We start from the raw sequence: 23,698 nt of genomic DNA, 5'->3' as shown, positions 1-23,698 counted from the left end.
GACTGGGAGCCGTGACAGAGGGGTGCATGATTGAAATGCACTGCACCTCTATATTAAGACACATATATCCATCTCTATATTAAAAAGTATCTATAATGGATAATGTCTAATATGCCACAAACAGGTAGCCTCCACATCTAGGTATTGTTTAACATATTTGTGTATTGTGGGAACCTTGCTTGAATTTTAAATATCAGTATTTGTATGGGACATAGCGATATTACCCCGATAAGGAATGGTATATGGATCCCTTACCATGTGTGTGGAATTATAAACACAAGCCACGACCAGCAGGTATAAGCTGGGGTACGCAAGAGGAGGATAACATATCAGCTCTGTCTTCAACATTTTATGATATAATGTATTAACAAAATACCAATGCCACGACCAGCAGGAATCAGCTGGGGTACATAAGAGAAGGATAATATATTATCTTGGAGCACCATTGTGGACATATGTCCTAATAGCATAATGGTTATATTCGTTTAAACAATACTGAGACAGAGTATTGATGTTGAACCATAAACCATAAACAGGGGACATAAGTCGTCCATCAGTATAGTGCCTGTTATAGAAGGTAAACGAGTAATATTCTTGGATAATTGACAGAGAATATAACTGTCTTTGGATGTATGTGACACGAATTAAGATCATATATATAGGCATGTAAAAACAGCACGGTCAGAGAATCTAATTTATTCAGTAGCGTCACACATCACGATTAACATCAGCCCCATTAACAGGCATAATATTTCAATCTGTAACATAATCTCATGATCAGATTATTTCAAGCAAAGCCCAATACAACAGAAGATAACACATCAACAATCAAGAATTGAATTATAGGAGGCTACAAAGGATAATTCTGTGAGAAAAATAGTCAGGACAATTAAGGACCTATTATAGGTACTATATAGGGTATAATAGTGCCTGACTATAATACTTGGAAAAAGTGGTGCGCACACTACCAAGAATAAGAGATTGTCCGTTAAGAATGACAACCTAATCCATCATAGTTCTCACAGAGGTACTTACAAAGGACACTATTGTTTCAAATAGGATAGTATAGGAGAGATTTTTTGCAACAAAAATAGATACATTCAAAACACTTGAGAGAGTGAAGAATGAAAAGGCAGCAGTGACTGAATTTTTAGCTTTATTTCACATTTTGTATATTATTTTTGCACTAGTTATCACGTACACAATATTTTCGCAGATGTTTTAAGACAATCTAAATAAAAGTTATATTTTAGCATTAGTGGTCAAATACCATTTTGATATTTGACTTTAAGTATATTGTCACTTAGTCCAAGTGTGCCCATAATAGGGAATACTTTCTTCTTCTGGTTTCTACATTTTATCCTACCCCACAAGCTCGCTGCCTAGGTGTCCTCCTTGACTCTGAACTGCCCTTTGCTCCCCACATTCAATCTGTTTTATAATCCTGTTACATACATCTAATAATCTCATCCAGAATAATCATGTATCACACAGAACACTGGAAACACTCATTACCTCCCGCATTGATTACTGCAATAGACTCCTTAATGGTCTTCTCCAAAACAGATTTTTACCCCTACATTCTTTACTGAAAACAGCAGCTAGGCTGACCTACCTCACTTGTTTTTCTTCTGAAGCTCCACTCTATAAATCCTTACATTGGTTATCTGATTCAACATAAAATATGTCTACTTACAGTACACATAGGGAGGCTTATATATGAAATTACACCAGTGTCTCTTTTTTTGCTAAATATCTCCCTACATAACCTATTTGCTCTACACAAGATCTCTCTTCCACATGCATTACTTGCTCCCACTCATGATTAGCATTTTTTTTCAGGCTGCATCTACTCTTTGGAATGCCCTCCCACCCACAATAAGACTTTCCTCTAGTCTTCAAACCTTCAAGTGTTCCCTGGAAACTCACCTCTTCTGGCAACTTATCCTATTTCAGAACTACCCACATAACCTCCATAAGCTATCCTACCCAATTACATCTTCTCTATACAGGCCACCAAGAGCCTCTGCAATCTGGATGCACCAATATGCAATATGTAGCACCTATCTTTGTGTATGCATAACTCTGTTTCGCTATGAGCCTGTGAGCAGGTCTCTCTGACTTCTCTGTTTGTCTGTCTGGTGGGTCCCTAACACTAAGGTTCAGGTACGAGGCACGGAACCCCACCAAGCCAGCAAAGGCCAGCCACCCCAATGCACCACACTAGTGAGAGGCGACCATCACAACTTTAAACAGTGGGACCGCCACCAGGTACACAGGGAGGGAGAGGAAGGATTTACGCTTCCCCAGCGGCTGCTATTGTCTACAGCCGCTGAATGGGGGGGGTCTTGCCGTGGTGACCCATCAGCAGTGATCGGCAGCACGGCAAAGGGGGAGTTTCAGTTGCCCAGGAACCCCCCTTTCCCACCGCCAGGTGAGTAGCCTCTACATGCAGTATAAAGGGCGTAATGGAGCTGCTGCAGATTTTGCTACCAATCTGAGGGCTCAGTCATCGCATCAGAGAGAGAATTTGGTAAGTGGCTTACCGTGATCATTGGCCTGCGTATGTCTGATGTACTGTATTACATACACTGCACTTTGTCAGGGGCAGACTATACTGTAGCTCAGAGGTTTTCGATCAATAAAGTTTTATTCTAAGAAATTCACCTTTATGTATATTATTATTATTTTAGTCCATCTCTGTTACAGATAAAAGTGTCTTTATACTGTATGTTTTACTAATGTACAGTAAATGCTGCTCTCATCCTCTGATCCTCAGATACTCAGTGTAATCAGTAATCACCCTGTGGCCATAATACGGAAAGAGAAGGAGCACAGATCTTCCAAAGTCATTTTCCAGTTTCCCTCGAACTTGACAGCTACACTGAAAGCTGTAATCCTGGGTGCATTCCTGTACATGGTGAGTTGTGTATTCCAGGCTGGTTCTAGGTCAGAGCATTCCTGTACATGGTGAGATGTGTATTCCAGGCTGGTTCTAGGTCAGAGCATTCCTGTACATCGCGAGTTGTGTATTCCAGGCTGGTTCTAGGACAGAACATTCCTGTATGGTGAGTTGTGTATTCCAGGCTGGTTCTAGGTCAGAACATTCCTGTACATGGTGAGTTGTGTATTCCAGGCTGGTTCTAGGTCAGAGCATTCCTGTACATGGTGAGTTGTGGATTCCAGGCTGGTTCTAGGTCAGAGCATTCCTGTACATGGTGAGTTGTGTATTCCAGGCTGGTCCTAGGTCAGAGCATTCATGTATATGGTGAGTTGTGTATTCCAGGCTGGTTCTAGGTCAGAACATTCCTGTAAATGGTGATTTGTGTATTCCAGGCTTGTTCTAGGTCAGAGCATTCCTGTATATGGTGAGTTGTGTATTCCATGCTTGTTCTAGGTCAGAGAATTCCTGTACACGGTGAGTTGTGTATTCCAGGCTTGTTCTAGTTCAGAGCATTCCTGTATATGGTGAGTTGTGTATACCAGGCTGGTCCTAGGTCAGAGCATTCCTGTACATGGTGAGATGTGTATTGCAGGCTGTTCCTAGGTCAGAGCATTCCTGTACATGGTGAGTTGTGAATTTCAGGCTGGTCCTAGGTCAGGATATTTCTATACATGGTGAGATGTGTATTGCAGGCTGGTACTAGGTTAGAACATTCCTGTACATGGTGAGTTGTTTATTTTAGGCTGGTTCTACATCAGAGCAATCCTGTATATGGTGAGTTGTGTATTCCAGGCTGGTCCTAGGTCAGGACATTCCTGTACATGGTGAGATGTGTATTGCAGGCTGGTACTAGGTTAGAGCATTCCTGTACATGGTGAGTTGTGTATTCCAGGCTGGTTCTACATCAGAGCATTTCTGTACATGGTGAGTTGTGTGTTCCAGGATGGTTCTAGGTCGGAGCATTCCTGTACATGGTGAGTTGTGTATTCTAGGATGGTTCTAGGTCAGAGCATTCCTGTACATGGTGAGTTGTGTATTCCAGGCTGGTACTAGGTTAGAGCATTCCTGTATATGGTGAGTTGTGTATTCCAGGCTGGTCCTAGGTCAGAGCATTCCTGTACATGGTGAGTTGTGTATTCCAGGCTGGATCTAGGTCAAAGCATTCCTGTACATGGTGAGTTGTGTATTCCAGGCTGATCTTAGGTCAAAGCATTCTTGTACATGGTGAGTTGTGTATTCCAGTCTGTTTCTAGGTCAGGACATTCCTGTACATGGTGAGTTGTGTATTCCTGGCTGGATCTTGGTCAGAGCATTCCTGTATATGGTGAGTTGTGTATTCCAGGCTGGATCGAGGTCAGAGCATTCCTGTATATGGTGAGTTGTGAATTCCAGGTTAGTCCTAAATCAGAGCATTCCTGTACATAGTGAGTTGTGTATTCCAGGCTGGTCCTAGGACAGAACATTCCTGTACATGGTGAGTCGTGTATTCCAGGCTGGATCTAGGACATAGCATTCCTGTATATGGTGGATTGTGTATTCCAGGCTGGTTCTAAGTCATAGCATACCTGTATATGGTGGATTGTGTATTCCAGGCTGGTTCTAGGTGAGAGCATTCCTGTATATGGTTGGTTGCGTATTCCAGGCTGATACTAGGTCAGAGCATTCCTTTAAATTGTATGTTGTGTATTCCATGCTGGTCCTAGGTTAGAGCGTTCATGTACATGGTGAGTTGTGTATTCCAGGCTGGTCCTAGGTCAGAGTATTCATGTACATGTTGAGTTGTGTATTCTAGGCTGGTCCTAGGTAAGAGCATTCCTGTATATGGTGGGTTGTGTATTGCTGGCTGGCCCTAAGTCAGAAAATTCCTGTACATGGTGAGTTGTGTATTCCAGGCTGGTCCTAGGTCAGAGCATTCCTGTAAATGGTGAGTTGTGTATTCCAGGCTGGTTCTAGGTCAGAACGTTCCTGTACATGGTGAGTTGTGTATTCCAGGCTGGTCCTAGGACAGAACATTCCTGTACATGGTGAGTCGTGTATTCCAAGCTGGATCTAGGACATAGCATTCCTGTATATGGTGGATTGTGTTTTCCAGGCTGGTTCTAAGTCATAGCATACCTGTATATGGTGGATTGTGTATTCCAGTCTGGTTCTAGGTGAGATCATTCCTGTATATGGTGAGTTGTGTATTCCAGGCTGGTTCTAGGTCAGAGCATTCCTGTACATGATGAGTTGTGTATTCCAGGTTAGTTCTAGGTCAGGGCATTCCTGTACATGGTGAGTTGTGTATTCCAGGCTGGTTCTAGGTCAGAGCATTCTTGTACATGGTAAGTTGTGTATTCCAGGCTGGTTCTAGGTCAGGACATTCCTGTACCTGGTGAGTTGTTTATTCCAGGCTGGTCCTTAAGCAGAGCATTCCTGTACATGATGAGTTGTGTATTCCAGGCTTGTTCTAGGTCAGATCATTCCTGTATATGGTTGGTTGTGTATTCCAGGCTGTTTCTAGGTCAGATGATTCTTGTACATGGTGAGTTGTGTATTCCAGGCTGGTCCTAGGTCAGAGCATTCCTGTATATGGTGAGTTGTGTATTCCAGGCTTGTTCTAGGTCAGATCATTCCTGTATATGGTGGGTTGTGTATTCCATGCTGGTCCTAGGTCAGAGCATCCTGTACATGGTGAGTTTTGTATTCCAGGCTGCTCTTAGGTCAGAGCATTCCTGTACATGGTGAGTTGTGTATTCCAAGCTGGTTCTAGGTCAGAGCATTCCTGTACATGGTGAATTGTGTATTCCAGGATTGTTCTTGGTCAGATCATTCCTGTATATGGTTGGTTGTGTATTCCAGGCTGGTTCTAGGTGAGAGCATTCCTGTATATGGTGAGTTGTGTATTCCAGGCTGGTTCTAGGTCAGAGCATTCCTGTACATGGTGAGTTGTGTATTTGAGGTTTATTCTAGGTCAGAGCATACATGTACATGGTGAGTTGTTTATTCCAGGCTGGTCCTAAGGCAGAGCATTCCTGTACATGGGGAGATGTGTATTCCAGGCTTGTTCTAGGTCAGATCATTCCTGTATATGGTTGGTTGTGTATTCCAGGCTGGTCCTAGGTCAGATGATTCTTGTACATGGTGAGTTGTGTATTCCAGGCTGGTCCATTGTCAGAACATTCCTGTATATGGTGAGTTGTGTATTCCAGGCTTGTACTAGGTCAGATCATTCCTGTATATGGTGGGTTGTGTATGCCAGGCTGGTCCTAGGTCAGAGCATTCCTGTACATGGTGAGTTGTGTATTCCAGGCTGGTCCTAGGTCAGAGCATCCCTGTACATGATGAGTTATGTATTCCAGGCTGGTCCTAGGTCAGAGCATTCCTGTACATGGTGAGTTGTGTATTTCAGGCTTGTTCTAGGTCAGATCATTCCTGTATATGGTTGGTTGTGTATTCCAGGCTGGTCCTAGGTCAAAGCATTCTTGTATATGGTGAGTTGTGTGTTCCAGTCTGATCCTAGGTCAGAGCATTCCTGTATATGGTGAGTTGTGTATTCCAGGCTTGTTCTAGGTCAGATCATTCCTGTGTTTGGTGGGTAGTGTATTCCAGGCTGGTCCTAGGTCAGAGCATTCCTGTTCATGGTGAGTTGTGTATTCCAGGCTGGTCCTAGGTCAGAGCATTACTGTACATGTTGGGTTGTGGATTTTAGGATGGTTCTAGGACATAGCAGTGAGTGTCCAGGCTGTCTGCAGGCACCTTCATTGCATTGGGCCCACCATGCAATGCACAGGCTGCACCACCACTAGTTCTGACCCTGTTTCCATTTCTCACCACCGATTGGTCTTTTTGAGCCTGGCCTATTAGCGCAATGTGGATGGGGCCACAAAGCCACATCAATGCGGAGAAAACATGATGGATCAGAGATATTTCATCAGGTGGAAAATACAATTATTGTGGAAGCAATAAAATGCTTTGGGTGCAGGTGTAGATGGCATGTTGCCCCCTTGACTCATGGACCCACCTGCATCATCCTTTCTAGATAGGCCACTGTATTTGAGGCAATGTTGCAAAAAAAGAGGGTTTTAAACCATACTGTTTTTTGTTTTGTTTTTGTGCAGATTTATCGTGTGACCCAACTGACCAGCAGAAGCAGCAGCTCTACAACAGATTACAGTGGGTGGGCCACTGTCGGTGGAATAGCATTTGCTAATGACATAGGTGGGGGTAGCAATATGGGCAATGATAGTGGGGATTGTAGAGGCGGAGACTGGGGTGGTGGTGGTGGTGGTGGGGATGGAGGAGGTTGTGGTGGTGGGGACGGAGGAGGTTGTGGCGGTGGGGATTGAGGAGGTTGTGGCGGTGGGGATGGAGGAGGTTGTGGCGGTGGGGATGGAGGAGGTTGTGGCGGTGGGGATGGACTATGTGGGTTTTAGGTATTCTTCCTAAAATGTGGGTGGTGTCTTTTATCCAGCATAATTATCAGCAGTTGTTCTCAAGAAAATATGTAAGTTCCCCATTTAAATTTGTGACCTGTGGATGTAGCCATCTTTGACTCGGTGAAATAACTTTGCACCTCTCTTGAACTACATATTGATGTCCTGAACCTCTTCTCTTGACTTGGCTTCATACTTGGCTATATTTTGACATACCGTCCAGGAGATCCAGAAGGGTTCTACGAGTATCAAGCCCTGGGGACATGGCTACCCCATCCGTGTCATCACGCCCTGGCAATTACATCTAAGGAAGTGGGAGGGAAGCGGGAAGTTGCTCACGGACTCTGTGAAGTTCATAATTCTCCCTTATGTACGGGGACTTTAGACAAGTATGCTTGGACTATTCCTGGATTATTCTTCAAGTGTGTGAATAGTTGCAACCTTGCACACCATGCGGCATGACGTGACGCAACGTACCGCATAGCAGAAAGATGAGCATGGCTAATCTGTACTGGGTCACTGCCCTCATACACATATCATAAGGGCAGAGATACCTGATACAGTGCTTCATGCATAATGCAGAGGTTCTGTCAATTGCACGAGCAGTGACTTAAGGTTGAGAAAATACTTGTGTCCACATAATAATAAATGGTTAGATATTTATTGGTGTATTATAAGTCTGGTACCATGTAACGTATTCTGGGGAATAGAGTACATGTCATATTCTAAATGTATTTATTATTCATTAGCAGTTTCTTATATAGCGCAGCATATTCCATTGCGCTTTACAATTAGAACTACAGTTATAGAACAAAACTGGGCAAAGACAGACAGACATAGAGGTAGGAAGGCCCTGCTCGCAGGCTTACAATCTATAGGGAAATAGGCATTGATACACAAGGATAGATGCTACCTCTTGCATAATGGTCCACCAGATTGCTAGGTTCTTAATGGGCTGTATGATATGATCACCCAGCAATGTTGGAAGACAAAATATGTGAGGTTATGTGGACTGTACAGAGAGGATGTAACTGGATAGGGAAGCATTGAAGGTTATATGGGTGGGTGTGGACTGTGATAGGCTTGTCTGAAGAGGTGAATTTTCAGAGAACTTTTAAAGGTTTGGAGACTAGAGGAGAGTCTTATTGTGCATGGGAGGGCATTCCACAGAGTGGGTGGAGCCCAGGTAAAGTCCTGTAATTTTAAAAGTGGGAAGAGGTAATACGTGTGGATGAGAGACGCAGATCTTGTGCAGAGCAGAGAGGTCGGGTAGGGAGATATTTTAAGGTGAGTGAGGAGATGTATGATGGTGTAGTTTGTTTAATAGACTTGTATGTAAGTAAAAGTATTTTATATTTAACACAGTAGAATACCGGTAACCAGTGGAGGGACTGACAGAGCGAATCAGCAGACGAAGCACGTCTTGCGAGGAAAATTAGCCTTGCAGCTGCATTTAAAATGGATTGTAGTGGTGAGAGCCTATGTTTGGGAAGACCAGTAAGGAGACTATTACAATAATCAATGCGGGAGATGAGTGCATGTATTAGAGTTTTTACAGTGTCTTGTGTAAGATAAGGGCGTATTTTGGATATGTTTTTTTAGATGCATGTAACATGATTTAAAGACAGATTGAATGTGGAATAAAGGACAGTTCAGAGTCAAGGGTGACACCTAGGCAGCGAGCTTGTGGGGTAGGGTGGTTAGTCACATTGTCAACAGTTATGGAGATATCAGGTTGGTAACTACTCTTGGCTGGTGGGAAAATAATTAATTCTGTTTTGGAATGTTGAGTTTGAGGTGGCGCGATGACATCCAAGATGAAATGGCAGACAGGCATTCAGTGATACGAGCCAATACAGATGGTGATAAATCTGGGGCGGATAGGTAGATTTGAGTATCATCAGCGTACAAATGATACTAAAATCCGAAGGAGCTGATTAGTTTACCAAGAGATGAGGTATAGGTTGAGAACAGCAGAGGACCCAAGACGGAGCCCTGAGGTACTCCAACTGATAGAGGTAGAGAAGAAGAGGTAGAATCAGAGAAGTGAAAACTGAAAGAGCGATTAGACAGGTAGGATGAGAACCAAGTAAGGGCTGTGTCCTGAAGACCTAGGGATTGTAGTGTTTGTATGAGAAGAGAGTGGTCAACAGTGTCAAAAGCAGCAGAGAGATCTAGAAGAATTAGTAGTGTGTAATGGCCTTTGATCTAGCAGTGACTAGATCATTCACTACTTTGGTCAGTGCCGTCTCTGTGGAGTGTTGGGCATGAAAGCCTGACTGAAGTGGGAGTTAAGAAAGTGTGTAAGGCGAGTGTAGGCAAGTCTCTCAAGTAGGTTGGAGGGACATGGTAGCTGAGAAATGGGACGGTAGTTAGAGAGTGTGTTTGGGTCAGAGTTGTGTTTTTTTTAGAATGGGAGTAATCACTGCATGTTTAAACATAGAAGGAAATATACCAGTAGAGAGAGAATTACAGATTTTAGTTAAGGTTGGGATAAGCACAGGAGACAAAGTATTACTGACCTGTGAGGGTATAGGATCAAGAGGAGAGGTAGTGGAGTAGGAGGATACTTCATCTTCACTTGTGGGATCAAATGAAGAGAAAGTGCCAGAGGGATCAGGTAGAGAACTAAGCAGGTCACTGGCTGAGTTAGAGCATACCATTTCATCTTGGATTTTATCACTCTTATCTTTGAAGTAGTAAGCAAAATCTTGTGCACTGATAGTAGCTAGTGGGGGAGGTGAGGGAGGGTAAAAAGGTGATTTAAATGTATTAAAAAGTTGCTTGGGGTTGGTGGCATGATAAGAGATGAGAGATTGGAAATATGTTTGTTTGGCAGTGTCCAGGGCCTGACGATAGGAGTGGTAGGTAGTCTTATATGCGAGAAAGTCACTTAGATTCTGAGATTTACACCACTGACATTCTACTTTACGTTACACTTTTTGTAGGTGTCTTGTTGATTTAGAGTGCCACGGTTGTCATCTAAGCCTACGTGGAGTGTAATGGATAGCTGGAGCCACTTCATACAGCTACAGTATCTTAAACTATAGAGCAAAACTATAAACAAAGCCTATTATATCATATGAATTAGGGTAATGGGTGATAAAAATAACTTGCAATACTAAGAGTCAGTCCTTGGTTGTCTCACCTGAGACCTAAATAACCACTTCCTACGGATGGAGGCTACGTTATCTTTGCCTGCCTAGTCGCAGGCCTGCACTCCCGGCTTGTTTAGGTGATCCATCTGCTAGGCACGCCGGGAGTGCACAGAGATGCTTCCATTCAGAGCGTCTCTGTCCGGGCGCGCGGACGGAGATGCTCCCCATTCAAGTGAATGGGGCGCATCTCCATTCCGGGCGCACGCGCATGTCCAGACGGAGGCGCTCACAGTGACTAGGTGCGCCCAGGTAGGCGCGCCTAGTCACAAACGGAGCAAAGATAACGGAGGCTCCATCTGTATGAATAACTCCAAAGTTCTGGGTTTAGAAGTCATTTATTGAATTGAATTATAATGTGTGAGTGTGAGCGCCCCCTTGAGAGTCGGCTGGTGAGTGTTTGTGCTGCACGAATGTTTAGAAAGTGTGACTTGGGGACCTGAGGGTAAAATAGCCCTAGAACCCAACTACACTTGACTCAGAATGAGAAGATCGAATGACGGGCTGAGTATTGATGGTTGCACCAATTTATCCCAACCAGTGACTTCAAGTATTCCTGAGACTGAGACGGCCAATAGTCATGTGTGTCTGAGATATGAGGAAGGGGCTCCGGAGTGTAGACAGAGTGAACAGCCTGTGATGACACCGAGAATGTTGTAGAACCTCCAGGGAATTGGACTCCAAGTTGTGTAGTCTGTTGGTTTTACCTTGAGCCTTTTTGTGCCAGTGTAATGAGTGTGACTAAGGATGGAGATACTGTAGGTGACCTGATACTCCAGTTGGAATAAATGTGATTACCTGTGGAGAAACCAAAGGGTAACCAGGCCATTTTTATTACTGGCCCACCTTTCTACCAGATTATGGAATCTGTGCAGGATACTTTATAGTCCTTGGTCACACTTAGATCACCAGGTTACAGGAGTAGTGAATTCCTGCACCACCATTGAAGGGTATCCCACTGTTGGTCACTCTGCGTTCGCTATCTCCCCTGTGTAGGAGCCCCATACGTAAAGTATTTATTGCCCCATGTAAGTGCTGTGGTTATATGTTTAATTGTTTAGCTGCAATCCGAATTAGGGTGGCACTGGGATCCAGTCTACATGAACACACACAGCAACCCCAGGAAGGTCCAGTAACCGGCTGGGAGCAGTCTGTCTCCAGCCAGTGCATCTGGCCCCTGAGACGTGTAGGGAACACTTCCATAGTATAATATTCTACAGCTCCAGAGGACCAAAGGTTAATCCTGGAAGAGAAGGAAATGAGACTCCCAGGGTTGGCTAACCAAAGACCAGTACTAGCGTGCCTTATTCTCCCCTTGAATGTTATGTCTATGTTCCAGTGTAATATATGCTCCTGTTACCTGTAGTGTGTTAAGCCTATCCTTAAAGTCTTATGATCTATATTACTGTATATGTTCTTCCTAAATAAAGGTACATTTTTATGATAAATAGTAATATTTTGCCTGGATGAGTTGTATTTTCTTGAAGAAGGTAGGCAGTTTGGGCAGTAGGCTTGTGGCGTTCATCATTCATTTCTAATCCTTATTATCATACATACCGAAGTCACAGCTGAAAAAAGACATTTAAAGAACGTTGGGTAAAAAAAAAAAAAATTCTGAACATAATTGTCCATAAACCAAGCTAACCGACTAATTGACCATTTTTGCATTGTGAATGGCGTGCTATAACATGAGCGTTTTTGTGTTTGAACCAATAATAAAACATTTATGAATTAATTCACCAAAACTAGAGCCGCTGACGCCGTGTTGTGAAATATTCTCAGAACCAATCGGCAGGAGGGTCATCCATCTCTAGGTACAACGCTACAGCAGAATCAGACCTCAGAACAGTATTGGTTATGTTTACCGGACAACCAAAGGGAAACATATACATGGGGATTTCATTGTTTCAAAGAATAGCCGGTGACTGTCTTTGATCCAACTAGCCTCACACCTGCTAGCGCAGGCGCCCACCACCAGCAGATGATTGCATAGTGATATTGTTGTTGTTCCACCCACGTTACTTCAGCTCTAACTAATACCAGGTGTCAGGAAAATGTTATATCATATGGGAATGCCACAAGTAAATATGTGTACTTATGCGATCACTTGACTTTCAAAGATGTTATTTATCTCCCATAATCTTAAAGACACAGGGACTCTGTTATTTGAACCTAATGTTATCCCTTTCTGATGTACATGTGCAGATATATAATATGTGTGAAGTATTCCTAAGAATAGAAAAAGAAGAAGAAGAAGAAGAAGAAAAAGAAAAAGAAGAAGAAGAAGAAGAAGAAGAAGAGTTGTAAAACCTAATTTGCATTGAAGAAGAAGAAGAAGAAGAAGAAGAAGAAGAAGAAGAAGAGTTGTAAAACCTAATTTGCATCCACACAAAAAGTGCCCAGACTTTCTTTTTATCACTGGCAAGAACTGCTGCCACTGGTGGCAGACTTACACAAACAACATCATCAACATCCTCGTCCTCCTCATTAGTGTCAGATAGTAGTAGTACACAATTATCGCCCTCATCCTGTTCCACTTCCACACTTGAATCTTCAATGTCCTCATTGTACTGCACCCCACATGAGCAGATGGTGCAGAAATAATGGAAGGAGGCAAAAGAGTCTTGTCTATGAGGACAGTGTGAGAAATGTCAGACTTGCACATAGCTAATGTGGACACCCCTAGACTCTTCTCAGGGATTTGTGAACACATAGATTAAGCCTTAGTGTTCTTTTTTTGGGGGCACTGTTTTGCCTATTTTCAAGGGGACACCTTTGCCCCTTTTTTTAACAGTGTGAAAGATTTTGATTTCAGATATCCTTTCCTAAACTTTCTGCCCCCTGGACCACCTTTAGTAGATGTTGTACTATTATGACTGCTAAAAAAAAGGAAAGTGGAGGATCCCTGCTACACTGGGGCAATACATGCTGCCTTAGATTATATTCCTTCCTAAAAAGTCACCACACTTCAACAAAAACATATGATATGATATGATATCGATATGCATAACAATCAGTCGAAAGAAGAGCAGAAGCCTCAACCAAATACTAGCGCTGCAGCTGCTGCCAGTCAAGATAGTAAACAAAATAGAATAGGGTATGTGCTACACTCAGCCTAATGTTTGTTTTGCTGTATTAGAAACTGCTAAAAGGTAGATCGTTTTAGTGTTTGGAAACTGTTAAATGGCAGATGGTTAGTACACTTGCCACAAATTTACTTGTATGTTAATATGTAACAAATGATTAATACACTGGAAAAATTACAAATTATTTTACTTAGTGTCGAAGCAACAAGAAGGTATACACATCTGGTAATAAATATGCAGGTTTAAAAAGGTATTGTGTTAATAATTAAAGTCTGTTATGTCAAAAAGAACAGGTACACTGATATTGGTTCAAATTACTTTTTTTAATATTTGAAAGGTCATACACATCTGATGATTCTTACACAAATTTACTAAAAGGAAGTTCCAGTGGTCGCAACTACTGTTTATATTGATACACGTTTACAAAGCGGGTATACAAGGAGAATAAAGGTATGACGCAAAAGACGAAAAACAGTTTTTTGAAAAAGGACAAAAGAGAAGAAAAGAAGGGAAAGATAGAAAAGAAGAGAAGAAGAAAGGGGTAAACCTCTGTCGATTGGAACTAAGATGTAGAAATGAAAGGATGAGAAAAAAATGAAAAAAATTGATGATAATGGTGAAAAAATGTAAATGAAGGAGTGAAAAATGAAAAAAAAAAAGAATGAATGTTGGATGGTAAAAACGATACAGAAGGGATGGTGTTTGAAATATAGAAACATAAAAAGTATGGGCCTAATTTAGAGGCAATCGCTGCAACGGCTGCGATCGCACTATGAAGCCTTTTGTGGAGTGCGCCAAAGAATCTCACCGATGTGATCGTCTTTGCTTGATTGATATAGAGTAGAAGTGATATAAGCGGAAGCTGTTACTTTACAACTGTGATATTAAGTACAAACTCCACAGTTAATTGCTACTTGAACAAGCTCACCTATATCATGTCATACATTCATAGAGTGGAAGCTGTTAATCTGCAATAGTGATACTTATGCACCCTACACACTTGCCGTTGTGTGCGTGCGATATGAACGATCTCGTTCAGTAACGAACGAGAAATCGTTCATATCGCTCAGTGTGTATGCACCAACGATGAACGATGCGCGGCCACATTGTCGTTCATCGTTGGTTCTCCGTCGCTTTGCAATGCAAGTCAATTTGGACGATGATCGATCGTCATTCAGATAGATTAACGTCAAAATGTAATGCATCGGCAAGTGTGTAGGGCGCATAAGGATAAATAGATTGCCTACTGTAATTCAGATCTGATCGCAGCAACAAATTTGTTAGCTAATGGGCAAAACCATGTGCACTGCAGGGAGGTGCAGATGTAACCTGTGCAGGGAGAGTTAGATTTGGGTGGGTTATTTTGTTTCTGTGCAGGGTAAATACTGGCTGCTTTATTTTTACACTGTAATTTAGATTTCAGTTTGAACACACCCCACCCAAATCTAACTCTCTCTGCACATGTTACATCTGCCCCCCCCCCTGCAGTGCACATGGTTTTGCCCATTAACTAACAAATTTGCTGCTGCGAATCACCCCCTTAATCCCCCGCTGTATTGTTCTCTCTGTATTGTTTTACAGCTGAGAACAATAGATGAAAGGTTTATGCCAGGCCTGGCCAACCTGTGGCTCTCCAGCTGTTGTAAAACTACAAGTCCCATCATGCTTTGCCACAGGTTTGCCATTAGGGAATGCTAAAACTGTGGCAGGGCATGCTGGGATGTGTAGTTTCACAACATCTGGAGAGCCACAGGTTGGCCAGGCCTGGTTTATGCTAATAAACCTTGGTGCACCTAGGTGCAGCAGAGAAGCCTAGATAACCGTGTCTCCATCTGTATATTCTTTCTCCTACCATAACATTCCCACATAGGTGCTGCAACTTGATAAAATACAGGCAATTATATTTGAAGAATATGCTCATTCCAGAGAATGTGGTTTTGTCATCCACCATCTAATTTAGTGTGGAAGGTAATTATTGAAAGCTAGAACCTCCACGCTATGTTTTATCTAATGTGGAAGGTAATTATTGAAAGTTAAAACCCCCATTCTATGTACATGTTCAATGACATGAATTTTCTTGCAATTCCACTTGTCTTTGATAACCAATGAATTTGTCCAATTCAATTCAATTTTAAGCCAACCATTGCTCGTGGTCCTTCCAGATTCAATGCAATTAGTTGTGACTCATTGTTTGGAACTCTATCACTCTCTCATCGGGTTGATGACAGTGCTGGCTTGAACAATAAACTCTTTCCAGCAAACATTCTGCCATCACAACAGACAGCAGAAGTGTCTTTACTTCCTTCTAATCTGGTTGAAGCAATCAGCAACCAGAACTATGTCCTGTCTACCAAAATTTCCAACACTCTCATCTGAAACAGCTTTGGGATCGATACAGATGGAGCCCTATTCATCTTTGTCTTTAATAGGATTAATTGAGCCAGGAAGTCTGACTTAGGGGGTCATTCCGAGTTGATCGCTCGCTAGCAGTTTAGCAGCCGTGCAAACGCTATGCCGCCGCCCACTGGGAGTGTATTTTAACTTAGCAGAAGTGCGAACGGTTGTATCGCAGAGCGCCAGCAAAAAAATGTTTGTGTAGTTTCAGAGTAGCTCAAAACCTACTCAGCGCTTGCGATCACTTCAGACTATTCAGTTCCGGATATGACGTCACACACCCACCCAGCGTTCGCCCAGCCACGCCTGTGTTTTTCCTGGCACGCCTGCGTTTTTCCGAATACTCCCTGAAAACGGTCAGTTGCCACCCAGAAATGCCCACTTCCTGTCAATCACTCTGCGGCCAGCCAGTGAGACTGAAATGCATCGCTAGACCCTGTGCAAAACGACATCGTTCATTGTGCCTGTACATCGCGCGTGCGCATTGCGCCGTATACGCATGCGCAGAACTGCCTTTTTATAGCCTCATCGCTGCGCTGCGAACAAATGCAGCTAGCGATCAACTCGGAATGACCACCTTAATCCCCTGCTGTAATGACTTATGGGGTAATTCAGAGTTGATTGCAGCAGCAAATTTGCTAGCATTTGGGCAAAACATGTGTACTGCGGGGGGGGGGGGGGGGCAGATATAACATGTGTAGAGAGAGTTAGATTTGGGTGGGGTGGGTTCAAACTGAAATCTAACCTGCAGTGTAAAAATAAAGCAGCCAGTATTTACCCTGCACAGAAACAATATAACCCACACAAATCTAACTCTCTCTGCACATGTTACATCTGCCCCATCTGCAGTGCACATGGGCCCTCATTCCGAGTCGTTCGCTCTGTATTTTTCATCGCATCGCAGTGAAATTCCGCATAGTGCGCATGCGCAATATTCGCACTGCGACTGCGCCAAGTATCTTTGCTATGAAGATAGTATTTTTACTCACGGCTTTTTCCTCGCTCCGGCGATCGTAATGTGATTGACAGGAAATGGGTGTTACTGGGCGGAAACACGGCGTTTTATGGGCGTGTGGCTGAAAACGCTACCGTTTCCGGAAAAAACGCAGGAGTGGCCGGAGAAACGGGGGAGTGGTTGGGCGAACGCTGGGTGTGTTTGTGACGTCAAACCAGGAACGACAAGCACTGAACTGATCGCACTGGCAGAGTAAGTGTGGAGCTACTCTAAAACTGCTAAGTAGTTTGTGATCGCAATATTGCGAATACATCGGTCGCAATTTTAAGATGCTAAGATACACTCCCAGTAGGCGTAGGCTTAGCGTGTGTAACTCTGCTAAATTCGCCATGCGACCGATCAACTCGGAATGAGGGCCATGGTTTTGCTCATCTGCTAACAAATTTGCTGCTGCGATCAGATCTGAATTACCCCCTTAATCCTCTGCTGTATTGCTCTCTCTGTACTGTATTGCAGATGAGAACAATAGATGAAAGGTTTATGCTAATAAACCTTGGTGCACCTAGGTGCAGCAGAAAAGCCAAGATGAGCGTGGTTCCATCTGTATTTTAATACATGAACCCAAGCTTAGTACAGAAAGCTGAAGTGGGTTCTATATCTTTCTTCCCCGTCCTCCTTAGATACTGTATCTGCCCAAGGCCATACTATCCTGAATACGCCCGATCTTGTGCAATCTCGGAAGCTAAGCAGCACAGGCCTGGTCAGTACTTGGATGCGAGACCACCTAGGAATACTGGGTACCGTGGGCAATATAATTAGGAGAATGATATTCTAACCTACCATTCCTCTTTGATCTCAGGTCGATTGGGAGCATCACAGAGCATATCGATTAGCACCCTGCTGCTACTATACTTTCACCTAGTTTATCTTAAACCCTTATATGGCACCAGGGTAATCAAGATTTTTACGTGATTCCAAAGGTCTTTCGGAAGACAAATGAATATGTAAATAAATATATTTTATTATTAACAGAATAAAAGTTAAGTTTTAAGGGATCCACCCTGTCTCATTATCAGAATATCATTCATATATTTAATTGTTTTTTATCATTATCACAGAAGAGTGCTCCCAAAAAGAGTCTTTTTGTCTTTTCTCTCTTAGTACTATTGTAGTTCATGTCTACAAAAACCCTTGGGCGCACCACCAATGAATCATTGCTTCATATTGACTTTAATAGTCTCTATGTTAGTTGTATATTACCGTTACTAATAACTTCATACGCACGTAAAAAAAAAACAACCTCTTTTGCTCTCAAGAAAGTATATATAGTAGGCAGTGCAGGGCAGACAGAGTGCCTCCCCATCGTGCACCGCTCCCGCTCCGCCCTGTCCTGTAGTGTGTGAAGCGGGTTTCCAGGTACAGGAGACGACGGGTGGTATTGGAACTGGCTGCGATCACAGGAGCTGGGTGATGCACGTTGAGTAGTGCTGCTGAGTATACAGGACACATAAGTATACCGCACGTGCACAGACACACACACACACACACACACACACACACACACACACACAGGGCTTTACCTTGCATAATGTGTATAATGCTGTACCTACTGTAGTTAATGTGCATAAGGGCTGTATCTGGTACAATGTGTGCAAGAGGCTCTACCTGGAGTATTGTGCATAAGCACCTCTACTGTGGCATAATGTGTATAAGGGGCTCTACTGTGTGGTGTAATGTGTATAACCGCCACTACTGTGTGGTTTAATGTTAATTAACACTATTCTATTGTCATGCCCCTTTCCTATAAACCCACACTCCTATATTTTTAATCCACGCCTTCGACGTTCACTTTCCTTATTTTAAATATGGGGGGCACCAACTCTCTTTCTGGCACAGGGCACCAAAAATGTCTATTTATGGCTCTGCTTGTCTATAGTCATAAAACATCATGGAGAATCATGGATTGTCCATTAACAACTTCCCACATCCCACCCACTCCTTCAGTGAAGTTGGTGTGGCCAGGGTATGATGACAGTAATGGAAACGCCATGTAGGGTAGATCAAAAAATTTGGCAAGTACAATATGATTCCAAGCCAAGTAAAGAGGTACGGGGCAAGAAAAGAGGCGCACAGTTATTTCAAAGAGGGTGACATCCACAATCCACAAATTAAGCCGGATAATTTATTTATTTTATATTTAAATTCTAGAGAACATCCACTGAAAATTATGCTGGATTACAGGAGACAGCCAAGTGTTAGGAAGAATACCTAATCCCCACCCCCGCCGTCCCCACCTCCGCCGTCCCCACCTCCGCAGTCACCACCTCCACAGTCCCCACCTCCCCCGTCTCCACCTCCACAATGCCCACCATCATTGCCCCAATCACTGCCACCACCAGTATCAATACCAAAGGAAAAACCACCGGCAGATGCCCACCCAATGTCATCAGCTGTAGAATGGCTGCTGGTCAATTGGTTCACTCGGTAAGTCTGCACAAAAAAAAAGAACACAATATAGTTAAAATTCCTCTTTTTTGCAGCATTACCTCAAAAACAGCAGCCTATCTTTAAAGGGTGCAAGGTGTGTGGTGCTTGAAGGCCCATGAGTAAAGGAGGCCATGTACCCTCCACCCAAAGCATTTTATTGCTTCCAGAATCATTTTATTTTCAACCTAATAAAAAAATCCCTACTACATTACTCTATGTCCTTTACAAATTGATGTGGCATTGCAGCCCCACCCACACTATGCTAATTTGCCAGGCTAATAAAAACTAGTATGGGTTGAGGAATCGAAGCCACCTCTCTAATACTTCAGTAGTCAGGAGGGTTTTTCCTTCGAGGCTGCTCTTCCCCTCCTGGCTCCTGCACTGACTGAGCAGGTCAATGTTCTGAGTGGTGACCCACTGTGAGTAGTGTAAATGCTTTGTGTGCTACCTCACCTGTCACTTGTTGACCATAATGCTGGAAGACCAAGCCATCACCACTGGACTTCACTTGTCTTATATTGTGCTAATGGCCCCAGCGGTTTCTTTTAAAAAGGGTGATGTTTTCAAGTGACTGGCAAGTACAAAGTTGGCATTCAACCCCGAGCGCTAATCCTGGACACAGTCCCATCATTTTTTAAAATGCCCTTGCAATGTTGTGGAAGAGTCATAGATCTGGGTGGTCATTCCAAGTTGATCACTCGCTAGCAGTTTTTAGCAGCCGTGCAAACGCTATTCCGCCGCCCACTGGGAGTGTGTCTTAGCTTAGCAGCAGTGCGAACGAAAGGATCGCAGAGCGGCGGCAAAGTTTTTTAGTGCAGTTTTAGAGTAGCTCAATACCTACTCAGTGCTTGCGATGACTTCAGACTGTTCAGTTCCTGTTTTGACGTCACAAACATGCCCTGCGTTCGCCCAGCCACGCCTGCGTTTTTCCTGGCACGCCTGCGTTTTTTCGAACACTCCCTGAAAACGGTCAGTTGCCACCCAGAAACTCCCACTTCCTGCCAATCACTCTGTGGCCACCAGTGCGATTGAAATGCTTCGCTAGACCCTGTGTTAAACTACATAGTTCGTTGTAAAAGTACGTTGCGCGTGCGCATTGCGCCGCATACGCATGCGCATAAGTGCCATTTTTTGGCCTCATCGTTGCACAGCGAACGAATGCAGCTAGCGATCAGCTCGGAATGACCACCCTGGTTAGAAGAGGACACCATTTATAACATTGCAGTGTAACCTTGGTAATTTAGGATATTGGAGAACACCTACAGTTGTCGTCCCATGACCCTCGCTGCTCTAACCAGCCTGGAATACACAATTCACCATGTAAAGGATAGCTCTGACCTAGGCCCAGCCTGGAATACAAAACTCACCATGTACATGATAGCTCTGACCTACAACCAGCCTGGAATACACAACTCACCAAGATCAGTAATACACTAACCTAGGACCAGCCTGGAGTACACAATTCACCATTTACAGGAATGCTCTGACCTAGAACCAGCCTGGAGTACACAACTCACCATTTACAGGAATGCTCTGACCTAGAACCAGCCTGGAGTACACAACTCGCCATGTACGGGAATGATCTGACCTAGAACGAGCCTAGAATACACAACTCACCATGTACAGGAATGCTCTGACCTAGAACTAGGCTTGAATACACAACTCACCATGTACAGGAATGCTCTGACCTAGAACCAGCCTGGAATACACAACTCACCAAGTACAGTAATCCACTAATCTAGGACCAGCCTGGAATACTCCACTCACCATGTACAGGAATGCTCTGACCTAGAACCAGCCTGGAATACACAACTCACCAAGTACAGTAATCCACTAATCTAGGTTCAGCCTGGAATACACCACTCACCATGTACAGGAATATTCTGACCTAGAACCAGGCTGGAATACTTAACTCACCATGAACAGGAACGCTCTGACCTAGAACCAGCCAGGAATATACAACTCACCAAGTACAGTAATGCACTAACCTAGGACCAGAATGGAATACACCACTCACCATGTACAGGAATGCTCTGACCTAGAATCAGCCTGGAGTACCAACTCAAAATATACAGGAACACTATGACCTACAACCAGGCTGGAATACACAACTCACCATGTAGAACAGAGGTTCTCAAACTCGGTCCTCGGGGGCACACACAGTGCATGTTTTGCAGGTAACCCAGCAGGTGCACAGGTGTATTAATTACTCACTGACACATTTTAAAAGGTCCACAGGTGGAGCTAATTATTTCACTTGCGATTCTGTGAGCAGACCTGCAAAACATGCACTGTGTGTGCCCCCGAGGACCGAGTTTGAGAACCTCTGATGTAGAGGAACGCTCTGACCTAGGACCAGCCTGGAATACACAACTCACCATGAAGAGGAATGCACCCAGGATTACCGCTTTCAGTATAGCTGCCAACTTTAAGGGAAACTGGAAGGTGACCTTGGAAGATTCGTGCTCTATCTCTTTCTTTATTTTGGCCACAGGGTGATTTCCGCTTACAGTAAGAATCTGAGGATCAGAGGATGAGAGCGACAGTTACATAAGTGGAACATCTAAGAAACATATTTTTAGATTTATCTGTAACATCCTATGCAGATATTAGTAAGAGGGAAGCAATGTTCCGTATAATAGAAGAGAATGTGTTAGTGTTTTTGTAATGGTTGTAAGAGAGATACAGTAAGTGGTGTCTAGAGTAGAGTTTATTGGAAAAAAAATTATTACATTTTACAAAAGTCACAGAACAAAAAACATGTTACGTTTATTTAGCAGCAGCAGTGCCATCTCGTGGATCCATTATATTCATAGATTTTATGGCTAATTCACAAATTTATTTCTAAACATTTGGGACCGCCATGGGAACCAGGTTCACCCCCAAGTTTTGCTAACCTTTATATAGGGCTTTTCATTGAGGAGCACATATAGGGTTGGCGATTCGGGAGAAACTTGTTCTCTATGGTAGATTAATTGATGACTTTTTTATTATTTGGGATGGGGCTCTTTATACTTACACTGATAATGGTTTTGGTCCACCTCCTTCACATATGTTCAGTGGCCATCCCTAACCAGTAGCACAATATCTATGTTATTAATTTTCTCTAAATCAAACAAATTGTGATGTAGAACACCTACAGTATATCACAATTTGTTGGGATTGAAACTCATTAGTTTGATTTAGAGCACATTCATTAGATAGATATTGTGCTGTTGGTTAGGGATGGCCACTGAACATACTGTATGTGAAGGAGGTGGACCAAAACCATTGTATGAATTATAATAGTAGTCATCTTAAGTCATGGTAATAATATACCAAAGGGACAATTTCTTAGAATAAAACATTATTGATTAAATTAAGTTTTTACATAACATTGAGGGTGATTCAGAACTGATCGCTGTGCTTTTAAATTTGTTGTCCTACGATCAGATAGCCGCCGCCCAAGGGGGAGCATAAATTTGCCCATGCAAGTGTGCAATCGCATGTGTACGCCGTGCGAAAATGACCCTCAGTCAGAGGACAACTGTATATCCATCTGCAACTCACTCACCACCGAATGGTTTTTCCAGTGTACGCAGTGTGTGCGTAGCCCAGGACTTACTCATACATTGCTATAGCAACAGGCTGATTGGGGCCAGAGCTGACGTCACACACCCTCCCAGAAAATGCTTGGGCATGCCTGCATTTTCCCTGACACTCCCAGAAAACGGTCAGTTACCACCCACAAACGTCCTCTTCCTGTCAATCAGCCTGTGAATGGCTGTGCAATCAAAAATTTCACACCAGCTTGTCTGTGGGGGCCCCTGGGCAACACACATGTGGGGGCCCATCAATAAAATGATCAAAATTAATATAAATATATATATATATATATATATATATAAATAATAAAAATAAAAGAATGTGGAGGGATGGCACGCGGACCGCAGGAGGGGTAAGTTATACCCCTCCTTTCGCCGTTTCACTGTCCTGAGGGGATTGCTGGAGAGCGGGGGGATGGGGGGCTTGCACCTGCAATTGCAGGAGGGAAGTTGTGGGAATACACCCAAGATCGTCGGTAGGGTCGAAGTGTGTGGGTGGGGGTGCACCTGCAGTCGCTGGGAGAGTGGAAGTGCGGGGGTGCACCCGCTATCGCCGGGACAGTGGAGGTGCGGGGAGTCCACCTGCGATCGCAGGGAGAGTGGAGGTGCCACCTGCGATGAGACTTCAAGGAGACACCTTCACGGAGCTGCATACGGCCAGGTCTGGATGCTTCTGAG

General features: G+C 43.5%; 2 protein-coding genes across 2 annotated transcripts in view; one reads left to right on the top strand and one right to left on the bottom strand.

Moving 5' to 3' along the window:
* LOC134934142 (uncharacterized) overlaps positions 1 to 12,821 on the top strand; it is a 38,833-nt gene extending 26,012 nt beyond the window's left edge. Inside the window, exons 9-11 of the mRNA XM_063929642.1 lie at positions 2,780 to 2,920; positions 7,045 to 7,228; positions 12,739 to 12,821. Of these exons, the coding sequence (XP_063785712.1) occupies positions 2,780 to 2,920; positions 7,045 to 7,228; positions 12,739 to 12,821 (408 nt within the window). The remainder of the gene's footprint in view (positions 1 to 2,779; positions 2,921 to 7,044; positions 7,229 to 12,738) is intronic.
* A 142-nt stretch (positions 12,822 to 12,963) lies between these two features.
* Positions 12,964 to 23,698, bottom strand: part of LOC134934141 (phospholipid scramblase 2-like) — a 61,779-nt gene continuing 51,044 nt past the window's right edge. The window contains exons 7-9 of the mRNA XM_063929641.1: positions 21,815 to 21,955; positions 19,319 to 19,439; positions 12,964 to 13,142 (exon numbers count right to left, since the gene is read on the bottom strand). Of these exons, the coding sequence (XP_063785711.1) occupies positions 12,964 to 13,142; positions 19,319 to 19,439; positions 21,815 to 21,955 (441 nt within the window). The remainder of the gene's footprint in view (positions 13,143 to 19,318; positions 19,440 to 21,814; positions 21,956 to 23,698) is intronic.

The sequence above is a fragment of the Pseudophryne corroboree genome, chromosome 6 (genome assembly GCF_028390025.1).
Source record: "Pseudophryne corroboree isolate aPseCor3 chromosome 6, aPseCor3.hap2, whole genome shotgun sequence".
In the NCBI taxonomy this organism is placed as follows: Eukaryota; Metazoa; Chordata; class Amphibia; order Anura; family Myobatrachidae; genus Pseudophryne; species Pseudophryne corroboree.
The sequence above is the reverse complement of the archived record's forward strand: the minus strand, read 5'-3'. Positions and strand labels throughout refer to the sequence as shown.